The following is a 25,869-nucleotide window of genomic DNA, read 5'->3' on the forward strand; positions in this document are numbered from 1 at the left end:
ACGCGCTTTCCGATTGGTTACCAACAAGAACCTTCCTCCCCTTTCCCCTTCGTTTCGCTTCGGCCTGTTCCGATTGGCCGCCGTTGGCGCGAAGGTGCACGGCTCGGGCCACACGCAGGGGCGGCAGGAAACAATAGAGGCCGCGCGCGCGGAGCGAGCGCCCTCGAGCCCTCCCCATCCCCCACCCCTTCACCCTCACCCCCCCCTTACGGTGCCGCGACCCCAGGAGCCCCCGGTCCCTCTGCCCGTCATTCAGTCCGTCAACTTCTTCGCCCGCCATGGCCGACAAGGAAGGTGAGGGAAAGTGGTGAAGGGAGGGGTGCTGAGGGCGGAGGAGGGGGCCCTCAAGGCAGCCCAAGCCGGCCCTCCCGGACCCGTAGAGGAAAGAGTGTGAGAGGAGCCCTTCCTCCCCGCGGCCTCCGGCCCTCCTCAGTGTCTCGGGACTGCCATCCTTCCGCAGGCCTCCGCCTCGTCTACGTGTCCGTCCCCAGGAAGGAGGCCAGGGGCCGGCGCTGTTCCACCTGGGGCCAGGGGGAGGGGTGCGCTGCAAGGATCTCTGTCGTGCATGCTACATCCTGCATTTTACGTTTGGAGAAACTGAGGCTGCAGAAGGGCCCGGGACTTACCCAAATTCATCTAAGTACCGAGTAGCAAAAGCAGAATTGGAACACAAGTTCTTTCCTGGGGTTGTGGGACTTAACCCCGACTCCTGGTGCTGCTGCTCAGGCTGTGTGACCTTGGACAAGTGGTTTAACTTGGAAAGCTTGGAGATGGGATAAGGGGGTCTGATGATCTCGGCTTCTAGTCCTTACTCTTGAACTTCTGTAATCATCCTCCTAAAACACAGTGGTGCTTGAGGATCTTTACTAGTCCAGGTTCTCCACCGGCTCCCTAGGTGCCGTCAGGATAAAGTACGAATTTCTCGATGACATTTAAATACTTTAATAATCTATAACCAGCCTAACTTCTCCAGTTAAGTCTCACCATTGATCTTCGTCAAGCATCAGTGTTGGAGCCATACTTAGTTGTCTGCTGTTCTCCTAATTTGTGTGTTTCATCTCTCTGAGCTTTTACATAAACTCATGCCTACACGTCCCTATTCTGAATTAACGAACATCAAATAAAGTGCACGTTTTCATACATGGTAGAGTTGAAAAAGCTTTTTCTGATCTCCATAGCTGTTAGCGCTGTTTCCTAACTTGAAAATATCTCATTAGTTATCTGTATGTATTCTATCAGCCCATTCTCCAAGAATGTTAGCTTCTGAAGAGTATTGTTTTTAATCTTTGTATCCTTAATATTTTCAGTGTATTAAGCACACAGTTATGTTTGTTAACTTTGGTTCAGTTCCATTTTGTTCTTTTGTTGACTCCTTTTTACCCATCTGGAAAAGGCTTAATTCAATCTTCAGAAAGCTTTTCCCAGGAATAGGATGTGAAATGGAGTTCATTCCAGGCCCACACAAATAGGAATAGGGCAAGGTTTGGAATTTTCACACCTTCTACAAGGGACTGGATATCCCTATCCTTCTCAAGCTGCCTGAGAAAAGTGTGCTAGGGATGTTTTTTTCCAAGTACTTACATCAAGAGGTTAACTCCCGTTTATTTTGTTTTGTTTTTTTTAGCAGCCTTTGACGATGCTGTAGAAGAACGAGTGATCAACGAAGAGTATAAAATATGGAAAAAAAATACCCCTTTTCTCTATGATTTAGTGATGACCCATGCCCTAGAGTGGCCTAGCCTGACTGCACAGTGGCTTCCAGATGTAACCAGGTGATTTGAATATTTTAATGGTCAAAAGGACTAGGAATGGCATCAAAATAGTAATAGTTAGCTTTTATATAGATCTTTACTATTTACAAAGAGCTTTACAAATATCTTAATTAAAAACACAACAACCCTGGGAAGTGGGTGCTATTATTATCTCCATTTTACAGATGAGGAATTTGAGGCAAAAGTTAAGTGACTTAACTTACAATAAGTAAATGCCCTTTGCTAGATCTCAACCATGTCTTCTTGACTCCTGGTCCAGCAGTCTATTCACTGACTACCTAGCTAGCCTAGATTTGAGGATATAATCTGTGACTGTAATCAAATTTATTTTTTCTACAGTGAGGATCCTATCCTTGAGTTGGTTAGGACTGTTTCTATTATTCTTCTCCTTCCCTCTCCAATAACTTGAGATGGCATAGGAAAAAAAGACAGTAGGACTTTAATGGTATTTAAGGCTTCTAACGCACTTTAGACTGTATCAACTAGCAATCTCTAAATTGGTTGATAGCTATTTTTATGACTATTGATATTGCTTTGTTATTCCTGTGGGTGGAAAGATAGAAGCAAAATAGTTTCAGTAATTTCACAAGGGTTAGCACTACTTTGAACAGTTTTCTAATCTAGAAGAAATACTTTAGTTCTTGGTGATCTGAGTGGTCATGTGAAGGTTATAGCAAACTAGATAGTGTAATTCTGAGAATGATGAATTTGGAAGGAGAAGACCTTTAGAGTCTTGGCTTTACCACTTATGGGACCGTGTGCAATTTACTTTATAGCCTTATAGTTTTCTCATTTATAAAATGAAAAGTTGGTCTGAGAACATCTCCAAGATCCTTTCCCATTTTTGAATCTTGGTAATCTGTAAAGCACTGACCAGGAAGCCTTGGTATGCAGAAATAGTGCTTGCATATAGCCAGCATAATAAATATATTTGTCTGTTTAGAATGTTAAAATAGGTTTTAAAAAGATTACCAGTGTTCCAAAAATATTTCGTCTTTACTGTGTTAGTAGCATAGCAGTAAAGCTCATTATTTTTTTATGTCATGTTATATCCTGAGGAAGAATAATATTTAAAGCCATATAAAAATTTTGCTTAACTTGTTTCTTTTAGTACTCATGCAGTTTCTTGTAGCATTAGCAAAAAATAATGGAAAGAATACTGGACAAGGATTGAGTGACTTGGTTTCAAAGTCTGCTTCTTCTAGTTTTGTACTCATCAGCAAAGCATTTAACTTCTTTAAGCCCCAATTTCCTGATGTGTGAACTAGGGGATAATAGTGTTTAACCTTATTGTTAAGAGATTTGGATAAAATATTGGTAAAACTATTTGTAAACTCCAAAGTGTTATATAATTTCAGCTATTATTATTATTGCAGACTTTGGCTTTATTCTGATTTGGCTGTCTGTCTACAGATAATTTAAAATATGTTTATTTTTATATGTTTTTCCTATTCATTTTGAACTTAAATATGTTTATATGGTTTTTAAGAATTTTCAGTTAAGTTTTTCATTCTCATCCTATATGACATGTACTTATATGTGTGCATATTATATTTTTCCAATAGAAAGTAAACTTCTTGAAAATAAGAACTATTTTATTTTTGTCTTTATGAGGAATTTTGCTGAAGATACGCATAGCAAATGGTTAGTTGTAGGGTCTCTGGAACTAGGTAGGGTCCCAATGAACTTCTAGTCTAAGGATCTTAACCTTTTTTGTATATGTCTTGTAATCCTTTGGCAAACTAATGAAGCCTCTAAACTCATCAGAATAGTGCACATTATTTTAAATGTACAGTTGAAGAAACTCAAATTTCAGTTAAATATGAGTGAAAACAGAGGTGTAATTTGTTATCCAGAATTATGAGTCCACTAAAGTCTATTTGATCAATTTCAGACTCTTTATAACTGAGGAAGACAGAGGCCCAGAGTAAAATGATTTGTCCCAATCTTACAGTTTAAAAAAACAAATGTCAGAAGCAGGGTTTGAAACAAGCACTTCTCATTCCACAGTCAGTAATCTGTTCATCTGTCTGTTCAGTAGTCTGTAGTTTGTATTGAATACTACCAAAACAGGTATTTCCCTTTTTATCTTCTACTTATATTTTGCAGATGTGGGCAGCTCTTTAATTCTGGTCCTGGTGATTTTGGTGAGATGTAGTTGAATATCTGGACCTATGATCTTTAGTGGACTGCCCTAGGGATGTCTTTGGGTGTGTTATTTAGGGTGTATTATTTAACATATGGCTTGTATAAAAACATGTCATGTTTATATGATTTGCAGAAGACGCAATCTGGGAGAGGTAAGTAATATTCTAGATGAAATCAGAATTCAGAAAGATTTCAAAAGCATAAATTATTGAGCTAAATCTAAATTAGGTATCTACTATGCTCCAGGCATATGCTGGGAATGCAAAAAGAAGGCAAAAAAACTCTCAAGGAGTTTACAATCTAATGGGTGAGACAACATGCAAACAAATATATACAAAGCAAGATATGCATATAGGATAAATCAAAAATAATTAACAGAGGGAAAGATGAAAATTAGGAGGGGCTGTAGTATGAAATTTTAGTTGTGACTATAATTCGAAGATCCAGGAGAAGAGAGAGGCAGTAGTGGTCAGATAGGTCAAAAAAAGATCACTGAATTTTAGTAACTTTGGAAAAAATAGTTTTGGTGGAATGATAAAGTCAAAGCCAGATTGTAAGGGGGCAAGAGAGTGAGAGGAAAGAAGTGGCAGCACATATTGTAGACGGCCTTTTTGAGGAGTTTAGCTACAAAGGGCAGAAGAAATAGAGAACCACAAATATAAGGGTAGCAGGATATGGACATGATTTTAGACAGTAGGAGATGAGCCAGTAGGGAAGGAAAGATTGAAAATAAGTGAATGGGGACAGCTAGTTGGTGTAATGGATAGAACACTAGCCCTAAAGTCAGGAAAACCTGAGTTCAGATCTGATCTCAGACACTTAACACTTACTTGCTATGTGACCCTGGGCAAGTCACTTAACCCCAATTGCCTCCGCAAAAAAAGAAAAGTAAATGAATGGGGTGGTGGGGAAGAGATGTGTGGGAGGAAATGGGATAGAATGGAATTACTTGAACCAGTGGAGAGGTTAGCCATGGTAAGGAGGAGATAGTGGGAGAAGGCTTCTTAGTGATGGGAGAGAAGTAAGAAAAAAGAAGAGGGATTTCATGATAAATGACCTCAATTTTTTCTGTAAGATATAAGGCAAGGTTCTTCTCTAAGAAAATAGGGTGATGAGGATCCCTAGGAAGTTTGAGAGATATGACAAGGTATGAGAGTCACTGAGAAGGCTGGGATAGTAAGTTGATAGAGGTATAGTAGAATTGCTTAGTAGCAGTAAAGTCCCAGTTGAAGTCTTAACAAATTTGTAGGGGCCTAGTCTCACCAGTTGCATGATTTTTCCTCCCACCTTTATACAGTAGCACATGAATGAAAACAACAAATGGCTGGAATGAATAAAGACTCAAAACATGTATGGGCATAATCAGTGATATGATAAAAGGGTTAGGGCTTCAAGAGAAGAAGACAATATAAAGGTGATTTGGTTCACCAGGAAGTCAGGATGGGAGAAGAGTAGAAAGTAATAAAGGGTAGATGGAAATTAGGAGAGAATTAAAGGATCAAGAATAGGGTTATATAAAGGAAGGCAGAAGGAGAGGTGAAAAACTAATAGGTTATGATTGGGTAAGGGGGTTTCAGAATTCTTGAACATGGAAATACTGGGAAGATCAGGGCAGGGATATGATCATTTTTGTGTGTGACTTTGATGGTGTGGAGGACTTGCTCATGGGAGGTAAATTGATCAAGGAATTGAATGGTTAGGATATTTGAGGGACAATATGTGTATTGAAGTCCCCTAGTATGAGGGCAGGAGTTCAAGGAGAGAAAAAAATTGTAAGGTTCTGAACTCATAGAAAGAAGGGGAAGTAACCTGGAGTCTGTAGACAGTAGCTTCCAGGATCTTGGTTGAATAGTAGATATGAATAGCATAAGCCAAAGGAAAGGTTATAGAGTGATAGAAATAAGGAAGAACCTAAAAGTGGAAGTGGGAAACAAATAGGATAAATACACAGTCTTGGGTTCAAAAATTCAGCTTCACAAATAAATATTGAAGAGTCATAGCTAACTAGCCTGACTTGTGCCTTAAAAAAAAAGTCTTAGCAGATTGTAAGCTTGATATGAATCACCAGTGAAATGGGAAATCCAGAAAATGACTATAATATTAGTTTGCTTTAAGAGAGACCTAACTTCCAATAATAAAAAGCAATAGTCCTATTATAGGTCTCTGTTGTGAGCCTATATTGAAGAATTGTTCAGTCCTAGGTAACACCCTTTAGGGAAAATAGTAGTATTCTTATAAGACATGTATTGGAAGGGATCTTTTGTCAGGTATCTCTTAAACTTACAGATAGACTGGTTCTTTCCCATTCTGAGGATTTATCTTCTGTTCAATGTGTGAATCCTTTTTGTTGTTTTTCAGTTCTCTCCAAATTACTTTGATAAAGTCAGAGTATTGTTCAAAGTGTCTGCCATCTGTCCACCACTATGGAAGATTTAAAAGAATAATATATGGGTAGCTCAGGAGCACTCATGATTCCTTCCCCTCTACTGCTGTTTGTTATCCTTTGTATAAGTTTAAAGCATCCATTTCAAAGATCCAATACTTAAAGATTAATTAGGGTAACCATCTTTGCTGTTGCAGACCTGAAGGGAAAGATTTCAGCATTCATCGACTTGTTCTGGGCACACATACATCAGATGAACAGAATCATCTTGTGATAGCCAGTGTGCAACTTCCCAATGATGACGCTCAGTTTGATGCCTCTCACTATGACAGTGAGAAAGGAGGTAGGATTCATAGCAAATTTTGCTTCCAATGTTTTATGTCATGAATTTTTGCAAAAGTGGTGGGAAACATTTAACAAAAGGGCTACTTATGTTTGAAATGACATATAATAGAAATATTTTAGGTTGGGAAAGCAAAATCCACTGTATCCTTGTTGGTTTATAATAGAGTGAGAAGTTTAGATATTTCTAATGTATATCATTTTGGGACAGCTAGGTGGCATAATAGATAGAGCACCAGCCCTGAAATCAGGAAGACCTGAGTTCAAATTTAGCTTCAGACACTTAATACTTCTTAGCTGTGTGACCCTGGGCAAATCACTTAAGAGGTGTTCTAGTCTTTTCCAGTGGTTTTTAGATGTTGGTTTTAGCTTTTCTATTCCAGGAAAAAAAAAAAAAAAAAACAAATTAAAATACAACTATTTAGAGCATTGGAAAGCTAGAATGGTAACCTGTGTTTTACTGACACCAAAACAAAACCTTTAGCTTTCAGTGGTAGTTTAGACTACTATTAAAAAAAAAAAAAAAAAGTCAGCAAGAGATTTTTAGAATAGACTTGAAAAGATAGAACTGATGCTTATGTCCTTGTGATTTAACCACATGTATCTTTCACTTTCTCCTGCTCTATGTTGGCAGTGGAGATACTTTAGTGGTTCTCTTTGAGGTTTCCTTATAATTAATCTAGCTTCTTGGATGTCTATAAGGGCAGCTTCTTACTATCTCCCAGAGCAACCAAGTAGAATGTTTCTGTTTCTGTTCTTCAAGGTCCTTAGTTGATTAATGAGGGGAATAGAATAATTTGATTTCAGGTAAATGGTGACAAGCATTTGTTTAAAGCATTTTCAAAGAAATATTAGTAATGCAAGCAGTAAAAAACGTGAAAACTGGCTAAAGTTTTACTTTTGCCATTAAATAGGATGCACATGTTTATTGTGGAAACTGAACAGAGTAATGTTATAAACTGAAAATAATTTATTGAGCTTAAGTGGAAGAATTTTTCAGTCCAGTAAAGCACACCTTACCAAATAAGAACTATTTTCTTTTTTAGCATCATGTTTTAGCATCATCATTTAGTATTCAAGATTTTTCTCCCTTTAAAGGGCTTGGAAAATGCTAGTAATGGTAATCTAAGAATCTAATGGGGCAGTAGTCATTTTTCTTTAGCTATCTATGGAACTATAGTTCTGTTTTTTAACACTTTGACATTGTCAACTTAGTGTTCTACTGTTGTCTTCCATAATGCAGAAAATCATAGCATACCCTTCAGGGCCTTTCTTCCTAAGTGAAGTGATGTGATCAAAATATAAATGATCTACTCACCTACTACTGTGTAGCTTTTGGAATATATGTATCCTTGTATAATCCATGCTGGAATCATGAAGGCTTATCCAGTCCTATAATCCCTAACTTTAGAATGAAATGAAAAATAGCTTTTGTTTTCTGTGTCCTCTACATCAGTAATGTTAAACTCAAATAGAAGTGATCCCTGTGGCAGCATGTTGTCTTAGAAAACCACAAATTAATATTATCTGTGTTGTATTGCAGTTTTATTTTGTCAGTCTGGTTCACTTTTTGAAAGGAGAGTTGACACTTTTGCTCTACATTGGAAGCTTTAAGAGTTGTAGAAATACCCAAAAGGGGATGAGGGGGATTAGGAGGGAAACTGGAGATTTCAGTGTTTGTGGTCTTGAATTTGAGAGATTTTCAGCACTGAAAATTTTGAAATGAGAGTTGTATATTACCTAATGATAAACACTGTTTCTATTTGTAATCGGTCGTGACTTTTTTTTTTTTCAATGTCTTAGCATTTTTTGTTTTATTTTCAAAACTTAACCTTCTCAGGGTATTGTCATGTACAGGCCCCCTTCATTTTATCATCACAACTCTTAGCAGAGCACTCTGAAGTAAGTTCTCAGTGAGAAAACCAACTTGGAATAGTGGAGTATTCTAGATTTGGGAGTCAGGAATACCTGGGTTCATATTCTTGCTCTGACACAAATTAACTATGTAATCCTGGATAAATCACAACTTGTTTGCCTCCATTTTCTCCTCTATTAAATGAGACTAATACTACCTGTGATAGCTCCTTTGGAGATTTATATGGTTCTAATGAGATAATGTATATAAAGTCCTTTGCAAATCTGAAAGCACTATATAAGAATGTCAAATTGGGTCTTCATCAGAATCTACCCTGGCAATTGGTATGGTTTAAATGGTAGTGACTGCTGTGCCTGCTTCTTTTTCCTTGCCTCCTTCCTTGGGGTCTACCTCTTCCTCCTCACCCCCAACTCCATTCCTCATAACTCCACTATTTCCCCCTCCCCCTGGTGCACAAAGGAGCCAGGCCCTGAGCCAGGCTTAGGGCCACAGCCATCATGCTCGCCAGCCCTACCTCATGGCTAAAATGCTCACCGCCACCTCCATGGAAAGTGACTACTTCTGCTATCTGTCAGGAAGTGTTCAAGACCCCAGTGTAGACCGTGGCCTTTCAACTTGTTTTTTATAGAAAATGTTTTCTGACTGCAATGGAAATGTAATAGAAGAGAGTGAACATGTCCTAAATGGGTTTCAGACATTGAGAATGTCATGAGGAAATTTTCTGGTTGCTGCAAATGCTGTATAATAGACAAATGTCTCATCATCATGACAGATGTCACATGAGACATCTACGTGTCAGGATGAGTATGGTGTCCTCTGTTATTCCAAACTTTCAAATAGGGATAGTAATAAAGATGATCCATCTATATCTGATAATACAGACAGGAGATTCAAGTTCTATTGGGCATCTCACATTAAACTGTCTCCTGTGTCAAGAAGCAAACTTTACCAGTGTTTGCTGGATCATTGGAATAGTTCCCCCTTTCAGATAGTTCCCATAATATGTCCTATTTGTATATCTCTTTTGTGGGGAGATCCTAACCAGATTACTTGAAATTTTGTTAACCATCTAAATCAGAGCCATCATTCTGATTATGGAGAATTTGTGAATCTTCAGTTAGATGAAGAAATGTTATATCAAGCTGCTGTTTGAAGAATTTCATCAAGTAAACTTTTGAAGGTTGTAGTTATCTGCATCTTCTATCTGCAAGTGTCATTTTTGAAGGAAAAACTGGATGTGCTCACAGTTCAATAACCTAAAAACCTGTACATTTATGAAAAGGAATTCATTCTATTTTTTTTTTCTTTAAGGCTTTTCATCCTAGAAAAATAGAGGCTATGGTATTTCTTGAAAAGCATTGGGGGGAAAGGGCGGATTGAAACACAAGGTTTTGCAGGGTTAATATTGAAGAATTATCCATGCATGTGTTTTGAAAAATGAAAAGCTTTAATAAAGAAAAAAAGAGAGAAAAATTCCAAAAAAAGAAAAGCAAATAAAGGAATTTCTGGTATTGGTGAAAAATGGAGTCTGCTCATATAAATATCATGCCCTATTCTTTTCTGTGTTAAACTTTTTGAATTTTTCAATTTCATGCAGTTTTTCAAACTACTTTATTCATTGTGCAATAAATAATAGCAATTTTTAAAAATGGATTAAATTTATAATTTATTATGAACTTTTATCAAAAGGAAAATTTTGAGAATTAAATAGAAAATTATTTTTTGTGTGATTTATAGCTGAAAATCTTAAATATGTATTTGTAGATTTTAATATTTTGAAGAATAAAGAGACTTCTTTAATATTAACACTTTAAAGGAAGGTGAATGTTGCCATTCTGTTTATGTTAAAATGGAATATTGCGTAGTTACATGACTTCGTTTTTGTCATTGGGAAGAAATTAAGTACTATAATCAAAGGGAAATTAAGTTTTTATTTCTATGGAAGACAGTTAAAAGTGGAATGTTCTAGGTTTTGACTGTCAATGACCATTAACACTGAAGAAATTTTATTTTTGATCTAGTTTGTCCCATAATTTTAATAATAGTGTTTTTAAGTAATTATGACAGCAGTGAATTCATTGGAATGTTTTCCAAGTTGGTTGTATAACTTGCTGTTGTATAATCTGTGTATAAAAGATTTTCTTTTATTCATAAACTCTTAAGTCATATGCTGTATATTTTTGGCACTTTTGCATTGCTATACATGCACCATTACCTACTAGATATAGAAAAAAGAAATGGGAAAGCAGTATGGAGGTCTGGTTTTTATTGGAGTAGTTAAATAATGTATAATCACCAAAATTTCCAGAAACTCAGACCAAATGCTAGGTTGTCTATGTGACTGCTAATATTTGTGTGTGTGTGTGTGTGTGTGTATGAAGAGAGGGAAAAGAGTGAGTTGATGTGCATGTATAGCACTCTTGTTTTATGTCAGAAGGAGGAAACAAGGTTAAAGTAATGAAAACAAATTCTTAAGCCAGTTTGTCTCAAGACTTTGTAGTGACAATATTACTTACTGCATTTTTTGGTTTTCATTTGTGAAAGTGAATCTAACATATGTATAATAAATTGTCTTGCACTAGAAGGTCTAAATTACAGGATTAGGATAAAGACTGAACTTTGATATTCCATGTTAATGGAATAATGTATATTGTTTTATGGAAACCTCAAAAGTAGTTTGCTACTAAAATATATATTGGTTAAAAGACAAAACAAAACTATTTTGGTTTTGTTAAAACCCTCAATGTTAAGTTTTTTACAGTGAATATTTATTAATTGATTGAATAAAGATGTTAATTTTGGAAGTAGGATTTTATATTAAAAAATATTTTCAGTAAAACAAGGAATTTAAGCAAGAGTCTGCAATAATTAAATAGGAATACCATACATGTAAAGAAGCATAGTCTTTTCTGTCATTCCGAAAAGATTTTGACCTAATTTTTTTTTTTCTAGTTTAAAGCATTAAGTTCAGTAGTTGAATAATTTAAATATATCAAAGTATTTTGAAACTTGGAGGACTTTAAAAGCTAACTGGCTACAGTGTATAAGTTGACTGGTATTTCATTTGATAGAATGCCTTTTGAAGCATTGTAGCCTATTTAGTTTGTGACTAAGTTAAATATCTGTAATGTGTATCTGTAAAACTTTTACATAAACATAATATGTTTTATGTACCAACTTGAAAATACAGAGCTAATGTCACTACTTAGGAGATTTATTCAAGTACAAAATCCCTAGGTATAAAATAAAAATTCTAGAACTAGGAATAAAGGAACCTAAGCAATCAGAAATGTTAGTTTAGAATGCCTTCCAGCTAATGAATTAAGAAAGGACTTGGTCTATTGGGTTTATAATATTAAGTTCAGAATGAAATTCAAGCATAATTTTTACTTGAGTTAGGGAGGGCAGGCACTGTTGGTGCTCATATTGAAATGAAATGCCTAAATTTCACCATACTAAGGAAAATCATTCTGTTCAGTTACATTGTATGTTTTGTTTTTTCATTTAAGAGCTTCTACTCCTTAAAAATGTCTTAAGTTGCATGAGGTTTTTGGTTGTCATTGTGGAGTGTTTTGTTTTGTTTTATTTGAAATCTTCTATATAATAAAGTACTCTGGGCCTAAGCTGTCAATTTTTCAATTTCTTGACTTACTTGAGGAACTTCATTTATGTCTCTGAATAGTTAGGTAACTAACAGCAATTTAGTAGATTTGTAGCGGAGTATGATCCTTTTACCTAAATAAAAAGTCTTTACAATGTAGACATGAGATCAATAAGATTATTCATAAATGTGTGTGTGTGTGTGTGTGTGTGTGTAGTGGTGGGTTTTAAAATCTGTAAGATATCTTTGCTGATTAACTGTGATTAAAACTAGCATTTTGTGGTAAAATTTAAGTAAAACAGACAATAAAATTTGCATTGTAGACTAACAAAGTTGTTTTTATTGACTTTCATTTATTTTCACTGGCTACATTTTACATAACTAGGAAGTGTGGATTAGTCATTATCATTTAAATCTGAAAGGAATTTTTAGAGGTGATATGTTGGATGAAAGAGAGCTTGTGTTTTCATTGTTTATTTGGTATTTCTGAGCACTGGTCAGAGGAACAGCATTTTATGAGACTAGCAGAAGTGAAAGGGTTGGGGGGGGGGGGAGAATAACATGGGAAGTCAAGAGTTGCCTTTGAGCAGTGGAAACAACAAAAACCTTTGTATCTACTTCACTTAGCTTGAGTTTTGTACTTCGTAGGTATTTGGTTGTTAAATTGAATCCTCCCCCTAGTTTAAAACTGGGAAAAGTTTCTGGGAAACCAAAGAAGAAAAGTATCTTGGCCTAAACTATGCCTCTAGCATTAGATCGGGTCTTTTTTTCTTATGTTGGATTAGATCCAGGGGGTACATGGGGCGGGACATCCAGCTTAGTAGTCATGCCAGTATATGAAATGGTGGCATGTATGAATCTCATACAGCTAGCTGCCTCTGCACACTTGGACTTTAGTTATGTAATAACATGAAAAGAATTCCCCCACACCAGCTTTATTCTGCAGTCTATGAGAGACTCCCCCAGGAGTATCTCAATGGCTATTGTCCCTGGTCTAATCCCATTTGGGTATATGTGCATAGGTCAGAAGGAGTGTTTCTCCCAAAGAATTCTTTAAAATTCATCTTTGATGGAGTGTGTGCCCATTGAATGTTTTGGAGTTGTTTTTTTAACATCACCAAAATTTGTTCTAGTATCTCTCACTTTCCACTCAGAGAACCATTCCATATAATAAGCAAAACTGTTTATTTCATGTATCAAAATGCATCAAAAATAATACATCATAGAAAGTTTATGCAATGCACTATACCTGTGGACTTCCTACCTTGGTGAAGTGGTGTGTGGGATAGGGGTATCATCATAACATTCACTTTTGATTGTTTTTATTTAATTGCTTGCTTTTTAAAATTAAATATTTAATTATTTTGATCATTATTTACATTGTTGTCATTTTGTGTATTGTTTATTTGCCATTCTAAGCACAATGATGTCCCAGTGCTGCACATAATTTGTTTAGCTGTCCTCAGTGAAAGGAGTACCTTCGTTTCCCTTTTTGGTTTTCTTGTTGTTGTATAAGAAATTGTGTTTCATAGTGGATGGGTGGTTATGTCAGGGAGATCAGAGATGCAGTGAAGCTTATTGATCAGGTCTTGTCTTTGTTTTCACTTAAAGCTGAAAACTTTGGCTCCAAGATCCTAATTTGTGTTAATTGGCTATTCTTAATTGTCAGTACCATTGTCTCTGCCTTCCTTTTTATTTGTTTAATTTGTATAATTTTATAAATGTCTAACCTTAATTTTTGTCTTTCCAATTTCTTTCTGTCAACACTATATTTGCCTGGATAGATTCTTTTTTTAAACTTCAAAAAAAAAAAAAGTAGGTGAACAGTCTGGCATTAATTTAACTTAACTTTAAATGGCTGGTATTCCAAGTTAAGTTACACAAATTGATAGATGTTTGCAGATATACTTGTGAAAGATTTTTTTTTAAATTTTTAGAGTAATTCATAAAGATATGTAACTTTGATATGTCTTAGTAAATTGATTTCAGCTAGGAATATATAAATTGGAAGTTAGGAAAGTAAATTTGATGATGTTCTGGCTATCTCTAGCAGGGGGAATATGCATTTTTTTCCCAAGAACCAATTATGTGCCAGAGTTAAGCATTATAATTATTATCTTATTTGAGCTTCATAACAACCTAGCAGAATAAGTGTTATTATGCCCATTTTACAGTTGAGAAAGCTGAGGCAAACAGTTATGTGTTTTGCCCAGGATGACTTGGAGCCAGATATTTATTAGCATCATTATTAGCAATGCCACTATATCTATCCATTGTGCCTTCTGCTATCTTGTGACAGTTAAATTACCCTAGAAAGAAAAAAATGAGGATATTCTTATTTTTGTAAGTTGAGAATTATAAATGGAAAATACAAATTGAAATTATCAGTAATTGGGAATTGCTGGGGAATAATGAGCAATTTTTAATTGCAAATTTTTCATGTGCTTAGCATCCTTTAGATTTAATATCTAACAATAATATTAATGTGTGACTTTTCCCTAGTGTTACACAACTTTTCAAAAATATTTTCAACTGATTTCTTAGGAGCTTTCTTTTTTGTGGTAAAAATTGATAGTACTCTTGGTTTTAAATTATAGTTTTAAACACTTAACATTCACTAAGATTTTTCATGACTGTTTCTGGTATGATATTGGTAACCTGATGTAATGGGCTGAGGCTTGAGTTGATGCACTGAGGTCCCAAGCACATGAGGCTAAATAGTAATTGGACCATACTCTATTAATATATAAGCTTGGAGAAAGAATGGCCCCCACCCACTCTTTGTGCAAGTCCTGATGTGTTGTATAGGAAATGACGATTTTGGTGGGTGGAGGCAGGGGAGTGGAAAAGGAAGGGGAGGAGAGGCTTTTGGGATTGCCATTGCCACGGTTGGCTCAGCTCGCGTCGCTCTCTCTTAGCTGATTTGTTTCTCTTCTTTTTGCTTTTGCTGCTTTCGACAACTTTTTCTGTTTGTTAAGTGTCTGAGGCTGGATTTGAACTCGGGTCCTCCTGACTTCAGGGCTGGTGCTCTACCCACTGAGCCATCTCCCCTTCTTTTTCCACTCCCCTGCCTCCACCCACCAAAATCGTCATTTCCTATACAACACATCAGGACTTGCACAAAGAGTGGGTGGGGGCCATTCTTTCTCCAAGCTTATATATTAATAGAGTATGGTCCAATTACTATTTAGCCTCATGTGCTTGGGACCTCAGTGCATCAACTCAAGCCTCAGCCCATTACAACCTGAAGCTAACCTTCCTTGTGTATAGCTTTGATTAGCATATGTGTAATATATTTTCCTGCTTCTATATCCTTCAAATAGTTTTTCTTGTATTTACAGAATTTGGGGGCTTTGGCTCAGTAAGTGGGAAAATTGAAATTGAAATCAAAATTAACCATGAAGGCGAAGTAAACAGGGCTCGTTATATGCCCCAGAATCCTTGCATCATTGCAACAAAGACTCCATCCAGTGATGTCCTTGTGTTTGACTACACCAAGCATCCTTCAAAACCAGGTACACTCTTTTTTATATAGACACACTTGTGTGTTCACCTGGAGGAGAAATGCCTAGGGCCAAAGGAAAGTTGGCCAAATAATGAGTCACTGTGGGAATGCGGAGCTCCTTTCAATCTAGCCTAATTGCTAATTTTTCTTTGCATAATTTAGCATCTTGTGTTTAGTAGGTAGGGAAGAGATTCTTCCCTCTTATTTAAAAAGAATCTTCCGTAGTGAAAAGGACTTTGATACTTCTATTGCATATGTATTGTGCGTTTAGTCAGAGGAAGAGAAAGAACAAGAGAATGAACTTAATGAATAAAGATCCCAAATCGGAAAAGAGGCTTCAAAATAATAATGAACTTCTTGACTGTGGTTCTTCTATTGCCTAGCATAGGCTCAAAGTGACAAGAATAATTTGTCCCTTGGCAGACCCTTCTGGGGAGTGTAACCCAGACTTGCGTCTCCGTGGACATCAAAAGGAGGGGTATGGGCTGTCATGGAACCCAAATCTCAGTGGACACTTGCTTAGTGCATCAGATGATCATGTGAGTATCTTTCCCATCATCTGAAAACTTCTTAAGAAGACACTGGGATTAGTCATTTGGATTTTTACAAGGAGTGTGGGTGGTGATTACTCTTTTATCTAAAAATTTGTTCTACTTTTTAAGACCATCTGCTTGTGGGACATCAGTGCAGTTCCAAAGGAAGGCAAAGTAGTGGATGCAAAGACCATATTCACAGGACACACAGCAGTAGTGGAAGATGTTTCTTGGCACTTGCTCCATGAATCTCTCTTTGGATCAGTTGCTGATGATCAGAAGCTTATGATGTATGTAGAATTTAATTTTTCCCTCATTTTCTCTCATTTCGATAACTTATACTTTTAGACAATCTCAAACTTACTATTTTGTTCTGTTTCTTTTTTCTGGCTATAGCTGGGATACACGGTCAAATAATACTTCTAAACCAAGCCACTCAGTGGATGCCCACACTGCCGAAGTAAATTGTCTCTCTTTTAATCCTTATAGTGAATTCATTCTTGCCACAGGATCAGCTGATAAGGTAAGGTATTTTGTTTGGTTTTTAATTTGTCTTGCTCAAATGCGTAGAATGAATTCTTACAGATTTCCTTGTGCTGGATAGGCTGTTAGATCTTTAGGGAATGCAGGTGTTTTTGTCTTTCCTATTTTGTGAAATTTTGTCTTGCTTTTCTTCTTACATCTAGACAGTTGCATTGTGGGACCTTAGAAATCTGAAACTGAAGTTGCATTCCTTTGAATCACATAAGGATGAAATATTCCAGGTAAGAATGATTGCTTTACTTTTGGGGAACCTTCCTTGGATTTTAGGTAATAGAAGAAGTTTTCCAATTCCAATAACAAAATGTGTTTCCAAGGGAAATTTGCCACTTGTAAACAAGAACTAGCTTTTTTTGTCCTGCTTGCAGAGGGCTTTCCTGGAAGCTTTGCTACTTTATTTTCCTTTGATGATGTTTTTAAAAAGGGAAGTTCTAATTTAATTGTTCTATACTAAGTCCTTATTTTTGTCTCATTATGATATGAAGGTAATCTTGAGGTTCTTAAAATCCATGTCAACTCCAACATGTTCTTTCCCTGGCAGAAGGTTTAAAACATCAGTTTATGTTTTCTGTGAACAAGTCTCATTGAATACAGAGAAACTCTTTTACCAAGTTAGCCACAAGATTAGGAATTTTTCAGCCAATATGACCCTTTAAGATACACTGCTAATCTCTAAAAAGATCAGTCCATGTCATAAGTTATTACTTGACACCAGTGAAATAAGTTTCTTGGGTGGAGGGAGGGGAAAAATTGGAACAGAAGTGAATGCAAGGGATAATACTGTAAAAAATTACCCTGGCATGGGTTCTATCAATAAAGTTATTATTAAAAAAAAAAAAGAAAGAAAGAAGTTTCTTGAAGTGGTGTTGGGTCAAATTTGGATACTTGGGTTTGTGTCACAATCAGTTCTTTTGTTTTGAAGATGTTTGTGAGCAGTAGAAGTAATCATATACTTTTTCAAAAGGTTCTCTTCTCCCCCTCCCACCTTCACCCCCAGCCAGGGATAAGACTTTGGCTTCATTGTTTTTGTTGTTGTATTGTTTTGTTTTCCTGTGAGACTCCCCAGGGCAGAAGATCAAAGAAGGAAACTCTTGGATTAATCCAGATGTGAAATAATGGCTAGAAATTTGAACCTATTTTGATAAATAAACAATAGTGACCACTTAAATATAAATTATTTATGACTGTAGACAAGTTGAATTTGAAGTAATCTATATGTGATCACTAGCTTTAAAATATTCCTAGATCAAACTATTCAGGAAAAAAGAAACTGGGGGAAAAAATATTACATTTTCAATTAGTACTACAGAGCAGTTAACAAAGATAAGAGGGAAATGAGTAAAAACAGATAACAGATAACTTGTAAGAAAATGGGAAAATACCAAAAGGATTTTTGTGTTAATTCTCAGACATTTGTAATTGTGAGTGTTTAGAAAATTCATTTGTTTTATTAGAATATACTCTGGGAGTTTCTCTTTTATTATTTTATGGCAATCACCTTGGGGCTGATGTTTGAAGTAAGGTTTAGTCGTTGTTCTAACCTTAGCCCTTTTTATCCTTCCAATTCATGGTTCAGCTTTATGCAAATTGACGATCTCCACTGTAGATCTAAAACTGCTTTACTTCCAGCTCTTGCATGTACTGATTAAAGAGATTAGAAGACCAATTTTTTTCCCTTATTTCTAGCTATGTAGTCCTAGGCTAGTCACTAACCCAGATCTGGTAGAAGCATTGACTAAATTTAAGTATGTGATAAATTCAACATATTTGTTTCACAGCTTTCTCTATTTCTCTGATGTATTCATTTGTTTAAAATGCTTTGGTGGTTTCCTTTTTTGGCATCACTGACATTAGTGCCTCCCAAATTAAAGGAGATAATATATTTTACTATATATAGCAAATACATATAGATAAGCAAAACAAAAATCCACATATTGAACTGTAAAATGTATTTAATTTTGCTTATGTAGCTTTACAATTGGATTTCTATTATATAATCTTTAGAACTTCCTTTATTTTTCTCATTTCTTTCCACCAGTCCTTCCCTGCCACCCTTCAAAGTCATTTTAAAGGCAATCTGACAGAATGCTGAACATGGAACTAGGAAGACTTGGATTCATACCTCTTTATAGATGATATAAGCTTGTCACCATAGATCACTTAGTTCACCTGAACTTTCATTTCCTTATTTTTAAAATGAGGATAATTCCTGTAAGATCCATTTCACAGAATTGTTGAGACACTGTATAGTACTTTGTAAACTTGAAAGCAAATTTAAGTTTAGTTCTGATTCAGAGTATCAATGACTGTCTTGAAACATTCATTAGGATCATAGACTCAGACCTAGCAAAGAGGATTAGAGGGAATTTAGAGCCAGCTTCTTAAACTGTAGATTGTGACCCCATATGAGGTCTTGTAACTGAAGTTTCTTATCAGTAAATGTTTGATTCATATGTCTATTAACCAAGGCCTTGTAAAAAAATTTTCGGGTGAAAAGGGGATCTTAAAGTGGAAAAAGTTTAAGCTGTGATCTAGTATTGATGAGGAAACACGAGGCCAGAGATATGAAGAAATTCTCCTCAAATCACACAGGTAGATCTACAAACAAACCCAAGTTTTCCAAATCCAGTTTTCTTATCACCATAACAAGCTTCAGATGTTATTGTCCTGTATAAAAAAGAACAGCAAAAAGTTGCAGTAGTTCATATTAAGATCCTTCACCTCTGTATTAAGCACTCTTTTGAGAACTAGACACACAATGCCTGTCCAATTTGTATTTACTATCATTTTCTCACCCATAACATCTGGTATGAATAATCTGATCTCTGAACCATTGAATTTGCTTTGTTCATATCTCTCTTTCTGTTTTCCTATCTTTTCATAAAGTCCCAAATTAAGCTATACTTCATGAACTTTACTAACTATTCTAGTTCTCATTTTTCATAAATTATAGTTTTGGTTGTTGCAAAAGTAACAGAACACAGAGTAGATATACATTCTTTTATAGAAAAAAAAATTTAGACCAAAACACAAGGCTTGGGATAAGTTTCTGAATGTAAAAATGCTTTTTCCCACCAGTCTCTCCACCCTCTTTACCATAGCAGGATTCTTACCTTTGTTTTTTGGGTTTTTGTTTTACCAATAGTCTTTGTTTTTTATATCACCAGAATTTCTCCCAGTAACCCTATCCCTATCCCCTCCCAGAGAACTATCTTATAACAAATATTTAAAGAAAGAGGAAGAAGATTGGGGGGAAAAATCGGCAAGACCAAGGAGTTCATCCAGGTCTGAAAATAGATGCTTTGACTGACACTGTGGACTGCCTCACTCCTGCCATCCTTTTTTTATTTGTTTGTTTGCTTTTTAAATTTAGTATCATTCATGGATTTTTAAATTTTGTTGTTGTTTAGATTGTTGTAGACAGTTGTGTGTATTGTTGTCTTGGTTAAGCTTATTTTACTATACATCAATTGGTGTTGATCTTTATGTGCTTTTCTGTATTCATTGTTTCTTATGCCCAGTAAGGTTCCATTACATTGTTTAGCCATTCCCTGACTGATATTGTCTATATATTTTCATAAATTATTTGAGGCATCAGAATATTTTTTTATTAGAACAAGTTTAGGACTCTGGTTGTCCACCTTTTACAATGTGACTGCCTAGCTTTCTATTCTCTCTCTCTCTCTCTCTCTCTCTCTCTCTCTCTTTTTTTTTTTTTTTTTTTTTTTTTTTTTTTGATGTTGTTATACCACAACTCAATTGCAAGCTTTGATGTTCCTTTGAGTTTCCCACAATTTCAGTCTTTGGATAATGTGGCATTTCATGATTTCCTACTATAGATAGCTTCATCGGGAGTATTAGTGTAAAAATTAGATTTTATATCAAAGACTACCTTGATGTTATTGATAGCACTATTAGTTTCCTAAAGGCAATCCTGCTCCTAAAACTCTACCTCTTTTTTTCAATTTTGGACCCAGCTCATCTTCAGTGACTTTCCCAGATGCATGTATTGCTAGACTAACTTGATGGATCATCACCAAGTATGTCAGGCTTTGGACTGCATATTATTTATTCTCCTGAACTTTCCTATGTGGAATGTTAGACTAGTGGTCTTTTAAGTGGTTGTTGATTTCACTGAGATCTTGTGATACTCTGGGGCTTGATAGAATCAGCACGATTTAATCCTCAAATAGGAATGTTCAAAAGATCTTAATCATCCATAGAGAAACTCTTCATTAAGAATTGATGTAAACATCCTCCCTGATAGTAACACCTTTTGATATTCAGATATCATGGTTTTTTAATGCCTTGCTAATATTAACATAAGCATAATAAACACTTTGTTGGAAAAGAACCTTGAAGATAGATTTCTACATTTTGTCCTTTAAAAAAATTTTTTTTTAATTCTTTTAGATTGCCATTTCTGTGAATACCATTCATAGTTTTTCTTTGGATCTATTGATGTCTTTTCAGAATTGCTTCTATTAGCACTAATTTTTTTATACCCTTTTTTTAAAGTTTACATTGTTCAGGTCCATTCACTCATCTAAACAACTCTTAAATGCCCTTCTCATTATTGAGATATTCAAATTGCATAGCTTCAGAGAAATTCTGGAAACATTAGTATATCTATTCTATTTTGCTTTTAATTATTGTTGTTCTAGTCCCTTCTCTAAATAGTGTTGGAATGATTTTAGTTGAGGCTTAAACACTACTGTAGTCTGCTTATAATTTTAGAGTTTAATTGAAATACTCATTTATCTGAAGTTGCTTTCATTCAATAGTTCTCAAACTCCTTTATGCTTTTAGAAATTATTGAGGATCCCAAAGTTTATAAGGGTTATCTTATTGATATTTTTACCATATCAGAAGTTAAAAGTGAAGGTGTTTTTTTGTTTTTTTTTTTTAAATAGCTTTTTATTGACAGAACCCATGCCAGGGTAATTTTTTTTAACAACATTATCCCTTATACTCGCTTGTGTTCCGATTTTTCCTCTCCCCCCTCCCTCAGATGGCAAGCAGTCCTATACATGTTAAATATGTCACAGTATATCTTAGATACAGAAGGTAGAAATAACCCGGGAAGAAAAACAAAAATGCCAACAGTTTACATTCATTTCCCAGTGTTCTTTCTTTGAGTGTAGCTGCTTCTGTCCATCATTGATCAATTGAAACTAAGTTAGATCTCTTTGTCAAAGAAATCCAAAAGTGAAATTTTAAAAATACTTAATTCATTAAAAAAAAAAAACTCATGCTGGCATAAATAACATTACTTATGAAACTTTGCAGGATATTCTTAGTGCAGTTTTATGATTAAAATTTTTAGGATGGCATTGTGTTACATACTTTTGCAAATGTCTGACTTAATAGGGAACAGCTGGATTCTCATCTACTTCTGTGTTCAGTCTGTTATGATATGTTCTTTTAGTTGAATTATGTGAAGAATATCCAACTTCACAAAAATATATACTTGGAAAGGGGAAGAGTATTTTAGTAGACACATATTGTCTTAGTATTGTGAATATAATTTTGAACTCATCAGACCCCCTTTGGGGATTCATGGGCTACATTTGAGAACAACTGCTTTGTGGTGGTTTGGTTTTTTTGTTTGTTTGGGGTTTTTTTTAGGAACCATTGTAGTTTTAAACCAACTACTATCCCCAGACTTCTTTCCAAGCCTTTGTCCAAATTTTTCCCTTTAAAGCTCACCCCCAGTGCCATTTTCTCTGTGAAGTTTTTCTTTGACTCTTCCAACTTCTGATTTCTCCTAGCACTTTATTTGGCTTTCTTTTTATTAGTTTTTTTTTGGGGGGGGTGCTAATATGTTTTACCTCTGCTTCATTCTTGTATCCCCAGCATGTTCACAGAATCTTGATTTTAGTGTCTGATAAAAACTTGTTAAAGAACAAAGGGAGTAGTATGCTATAAGACTGGAAATATATGGGTGGCCTCAAATGTATCAATGATTAAAAAACAAAGCATATGTCTTTGGAATCAAAAGATCTAGGTTCACATTTCACTTTTGCCACTTGCCTACCCATAGCTTTGGAATAATCATTTTATCACTCTGGAATTTCCCTTTTGTTTAAGTTAGACTAGATGACTCCTAACGAATTCCAACTCAACAATTCTATAACATAATTTAAAGATCTTCATTACTCATCTATTTAAAAATACTTAGAAAACTTTGAATTTCCCCCCCCCCAAAAAAAAAAAAAAAAAACAAAAACTTTCAATCCTCATCTTTTCTACTTCTTTCTTTCCTCAATTCAGGTTCAGTGGTCTCCCCACAATGAAACTATCTTGGCTTCCAGTGGCACTGACCGCAGGCTAAATGTCTGGGATTTGAGGTAAATCATTTGGATCACTTAAGTTTCTGCTTTTAGAATACATTTCCATTTACATGTCTGTATGATGTAAAGCTTGTTTTGTTTTCTTTCTGCAGTAAAATTGGAGAAGAGCAGTCCCCTGAAGATGCAGAAGATGGGCCACCAGAATTATTGGTAGGTTTTTGTACTCACAGTACTCTGAATTAACTAATAACTGAATTCTATTTCCTTTTAATATCTTGTTTTATTTCTTTCAGTTTATTCATGGTGGTCACACTGCCAAGATATCTGATTTCTCCTGGAACCCCAATGAACCTTGGGTTATTTGTTCTGTATCAGAAGACAATATCATGCAAGTCTGGCAGATGGTGAGTGTTTTTCAGTCTCTTGGATGGGGAGGGGGGGAGAGGAAAGCAGGTAGGTTGGCAGGGCAAATGCACAGAAGTATGTGTTTATCTTTATAAAACGTTGTATCACTCACCGTCCAGTAGCTAAAGACAGAAAGAGGGAAGATGGGGGGGAGGAGGGTTTCTCCAGGCTTTTCCACTGACAAATTTTGTGGTCTTGGCCAAAGCTTATAATGCCTTAGTCCAGTTAATTCTGCTTCTCAGAAGACTAATGAAAGTATTGCTGAAAAGTCTTGGAAAATATTGTTACAGTAAGCACACCAAGTTGCACTGTCTTATTGAATGTCCTGAAACGTCATTTATAAAATCTTAAATCCTTAAAAGCTTAATTCCTTTTCATTGTATAGATTATGATTCTAGTTTTAAGTGGTCAGTTATGTCTTGTTTTATCTAATGTGTCCCTTAAAAGTTGAAAGTTAATTCAGTCTGATTATATATGAAATGGGTGAGGTTTTAACCTAACGGAGCCTTAGAGTATGTCCTTTTGGGACAAAAATAAGCACCTTCTGATTTATCTGGCTTATAAATTGGAATTTTAAGTAGTCCTGTAAAAATAAATAGGATTGAAGATGTTGGCTATCAGAAGGAAACTGGTAAAACTCCTATCTATAAAAAAATAACTCGATAAATTTCAGTGGGAAGCTTGTCTTAAGAGAAAAAATCCTGTATTCCATCTTTGCTCTAACTTTTGTTATTGTTTGGGACAGGCTGAGAACATATACAATGATGAAGACCCTGAAGGAAGTGTGGATCCAGAGGGACAGGGGTCCTAGACATGTCTGCACTGGTGCTGATTTTTAGACTCCCCTTTCTTCCCAACCTGAGATTAATTTAACACTGGTTTTGAGACAAGACCTTTTTTTGTCCAGACATTCTTCTATAGGCACCTGTCAACCCAGAAAGTGAATGATTTCTAACTCTTAACTGGGGGGGGAGGAGGGCTTGACTCAGCAGAGCCACAGACCCATATTTAATTTTTTTCCAAGAACTTTTTATGAGTAAATCCAGCTGTAAAATCTGATTTAGCCACAGCAATTGGACCATGAGTGTTTTATTTTTCTTCATCTGCTATAACAGCAAGTTTTTCAGGCTAATTTAAGTAAAATTAGAATGGGGTAGGATTTATATCCAGGTGAGGAGTCTGACCCACTGAGGTATTAGCATTGTAAAGATGTCTAAACTGTTTCCCTCGTTTATAAAGATTCAGAGACTAAAATTGGCATGGCTAACCTTATAGGGTCCAGATAATCCCTGTTGTAGACTGGCCTACCCCTGCAGATTTCCTCTGTAACCAGTCAAAATTTCTTATTAAAATGTTTTATTTAATTTTTTTTTTCTTCCCTAGTGACTGTTAACTCTCTCCTTCTACTTCTCATCGGGTGGGGGACAAACAGCCATGTGAAATGTTGTAGCTATACCTACAGAAATATCTTTGTTCACCTCATATAGTTTTGCTCTCTAGTATATTTCTTGAGCTATGTTTTCATATTATTTCTTTCCTGTGAATTTTTTTTTTTTTAAACTTGGGACCACCAGGTTATAAAGGTGTATGTTTTTACCTGACAGATGTACTGCTGGTAAACTGCCCAGTAATCTGAAAACAGAGCAATTAGTAGCTGAAATATACTTTAAAATTAATTCTGGATGGCTTTTCTTCCTTTTTTCCTTTCTTATTAAAAAAAAAAAAAGTTTTTTCCAATATACCCCACATAAACGGAATTAGTCCTTGACCACTCGTTTTATACGATGTCCTTTGGGGTAACTTGTCCAACCAGCAATCTGTTACTGTCTATGACTAACTGTAAGTGCTTATGATGGAATAAATTGTTTTTCTATATAACAACTGCTGTGAATTTTTATTTTATACCCAGAATTCTTGAAGTGTACTGAGACAAATCTGAACAAAAGTAAAGTTAATATCAATTTCAGAAAAACATTTAGCTTTTCATAGATATAAATGAAGAGACATCAAACAAAGTATCAGCAGCAGGGCCTGAGTTATTCTGATGGAATGTTTGTTTTTTTTCTTTTGAAGTTTATTGCTCCTCTTTATCTAAATAAATAAATACATGAGTCTTCAAGAATATTAAGAGACTGTTTAGAGAGACTTAAAGAGAAATTTTAAATTTGGAGGTTGGCCCTTCCTATAATGTACTGGTATTTTTCCTTAGTGGGACTTGTACCTACAGGTTAGTAATAATAGGCTGTAAAGGTTATACTTTTCAAGACCTAATAATACCAAATAGTATTCCAGGTGCTTGGTCACCTCTTTTATTACCCAAGTGCATCGCCTTGTACCCCAGCTGTCTTCATGAGGCTAAAATTCTGTGAAAGTCCAAACAGCCTTAAACCATTTTGGTCTGAAAATTTTTGGTCCCTTGTTTTCAGCATGACATGTGTGTGCTGTGTATTGGAAACTATTGATATGAATAA

General features: G+C 35.5%; 1 protein-coding gene and 1 pseudogene across 2 annotated transcripts; both read left to right on the forward strand.

Moving 5' to 3' along the window:
- Positions 1–78: 78 nt before the first annotated feature.
- RBBP4 (RB binding protein 4, chromatin remodeling factor) lies at positions 79–25,279 on the forward strand. 2 transcript variants are annotated; one of them, XM_051987860.1, is made up of 12 exons: positions 79–294; positions 1,628–1,772; positions 6,501–6,646; positions 15,464–15,637; positions 16,051–16,166; positions 16,290–16,450; positions 16,557–16,683; positions 16,847–16,924; positions 22,974–23,050; positions 23,146–23,203; positions 23,287–23,397; positions 24,144–25,279. In XM_051987860.1, exons 1-12 carry the CDS (start codon positions 279–281, stop codon positions 24,207–24,209), a joined length of 1,275 nt encoding a protein of 424 aa, XP_051843820.1. In that variant the 5' UTR covers positions 79–278; the 3' UTR covers positions 24,210–25,279. The 2 variants fall into 2 exon arrangements, with proteins under 2 accessions (XP_051843820.1, XP_051843819.1); XM_051987859.1 differs by having other exon boundaries at positions 80–294; positions 1,625–1,772.
- On the forward strand, positions 6,653–12,144 carry LOC127555517 (E3 ubiquitin-protein ligase RNF138-like; annotated as a pseudogene).
- Positions 25,280–25,869: the final 590 nt, after the last annotated feature.

This window comes from Antechinus flavipes, chromosome 3 (assembly GCF_016432865.1).
Source record: "Antechinus flavipes isolate AdamAnt ecotype Samford, QLD, Australia chromosome 3, AdamAnt_v2, whole genome shotgun sequence".
NCBI lineage: Eukaryota > Metazoa > Chordata > Mammalia > Dasyuromorphia > Dasyuridae > Antechinus > Antechinus flavipes.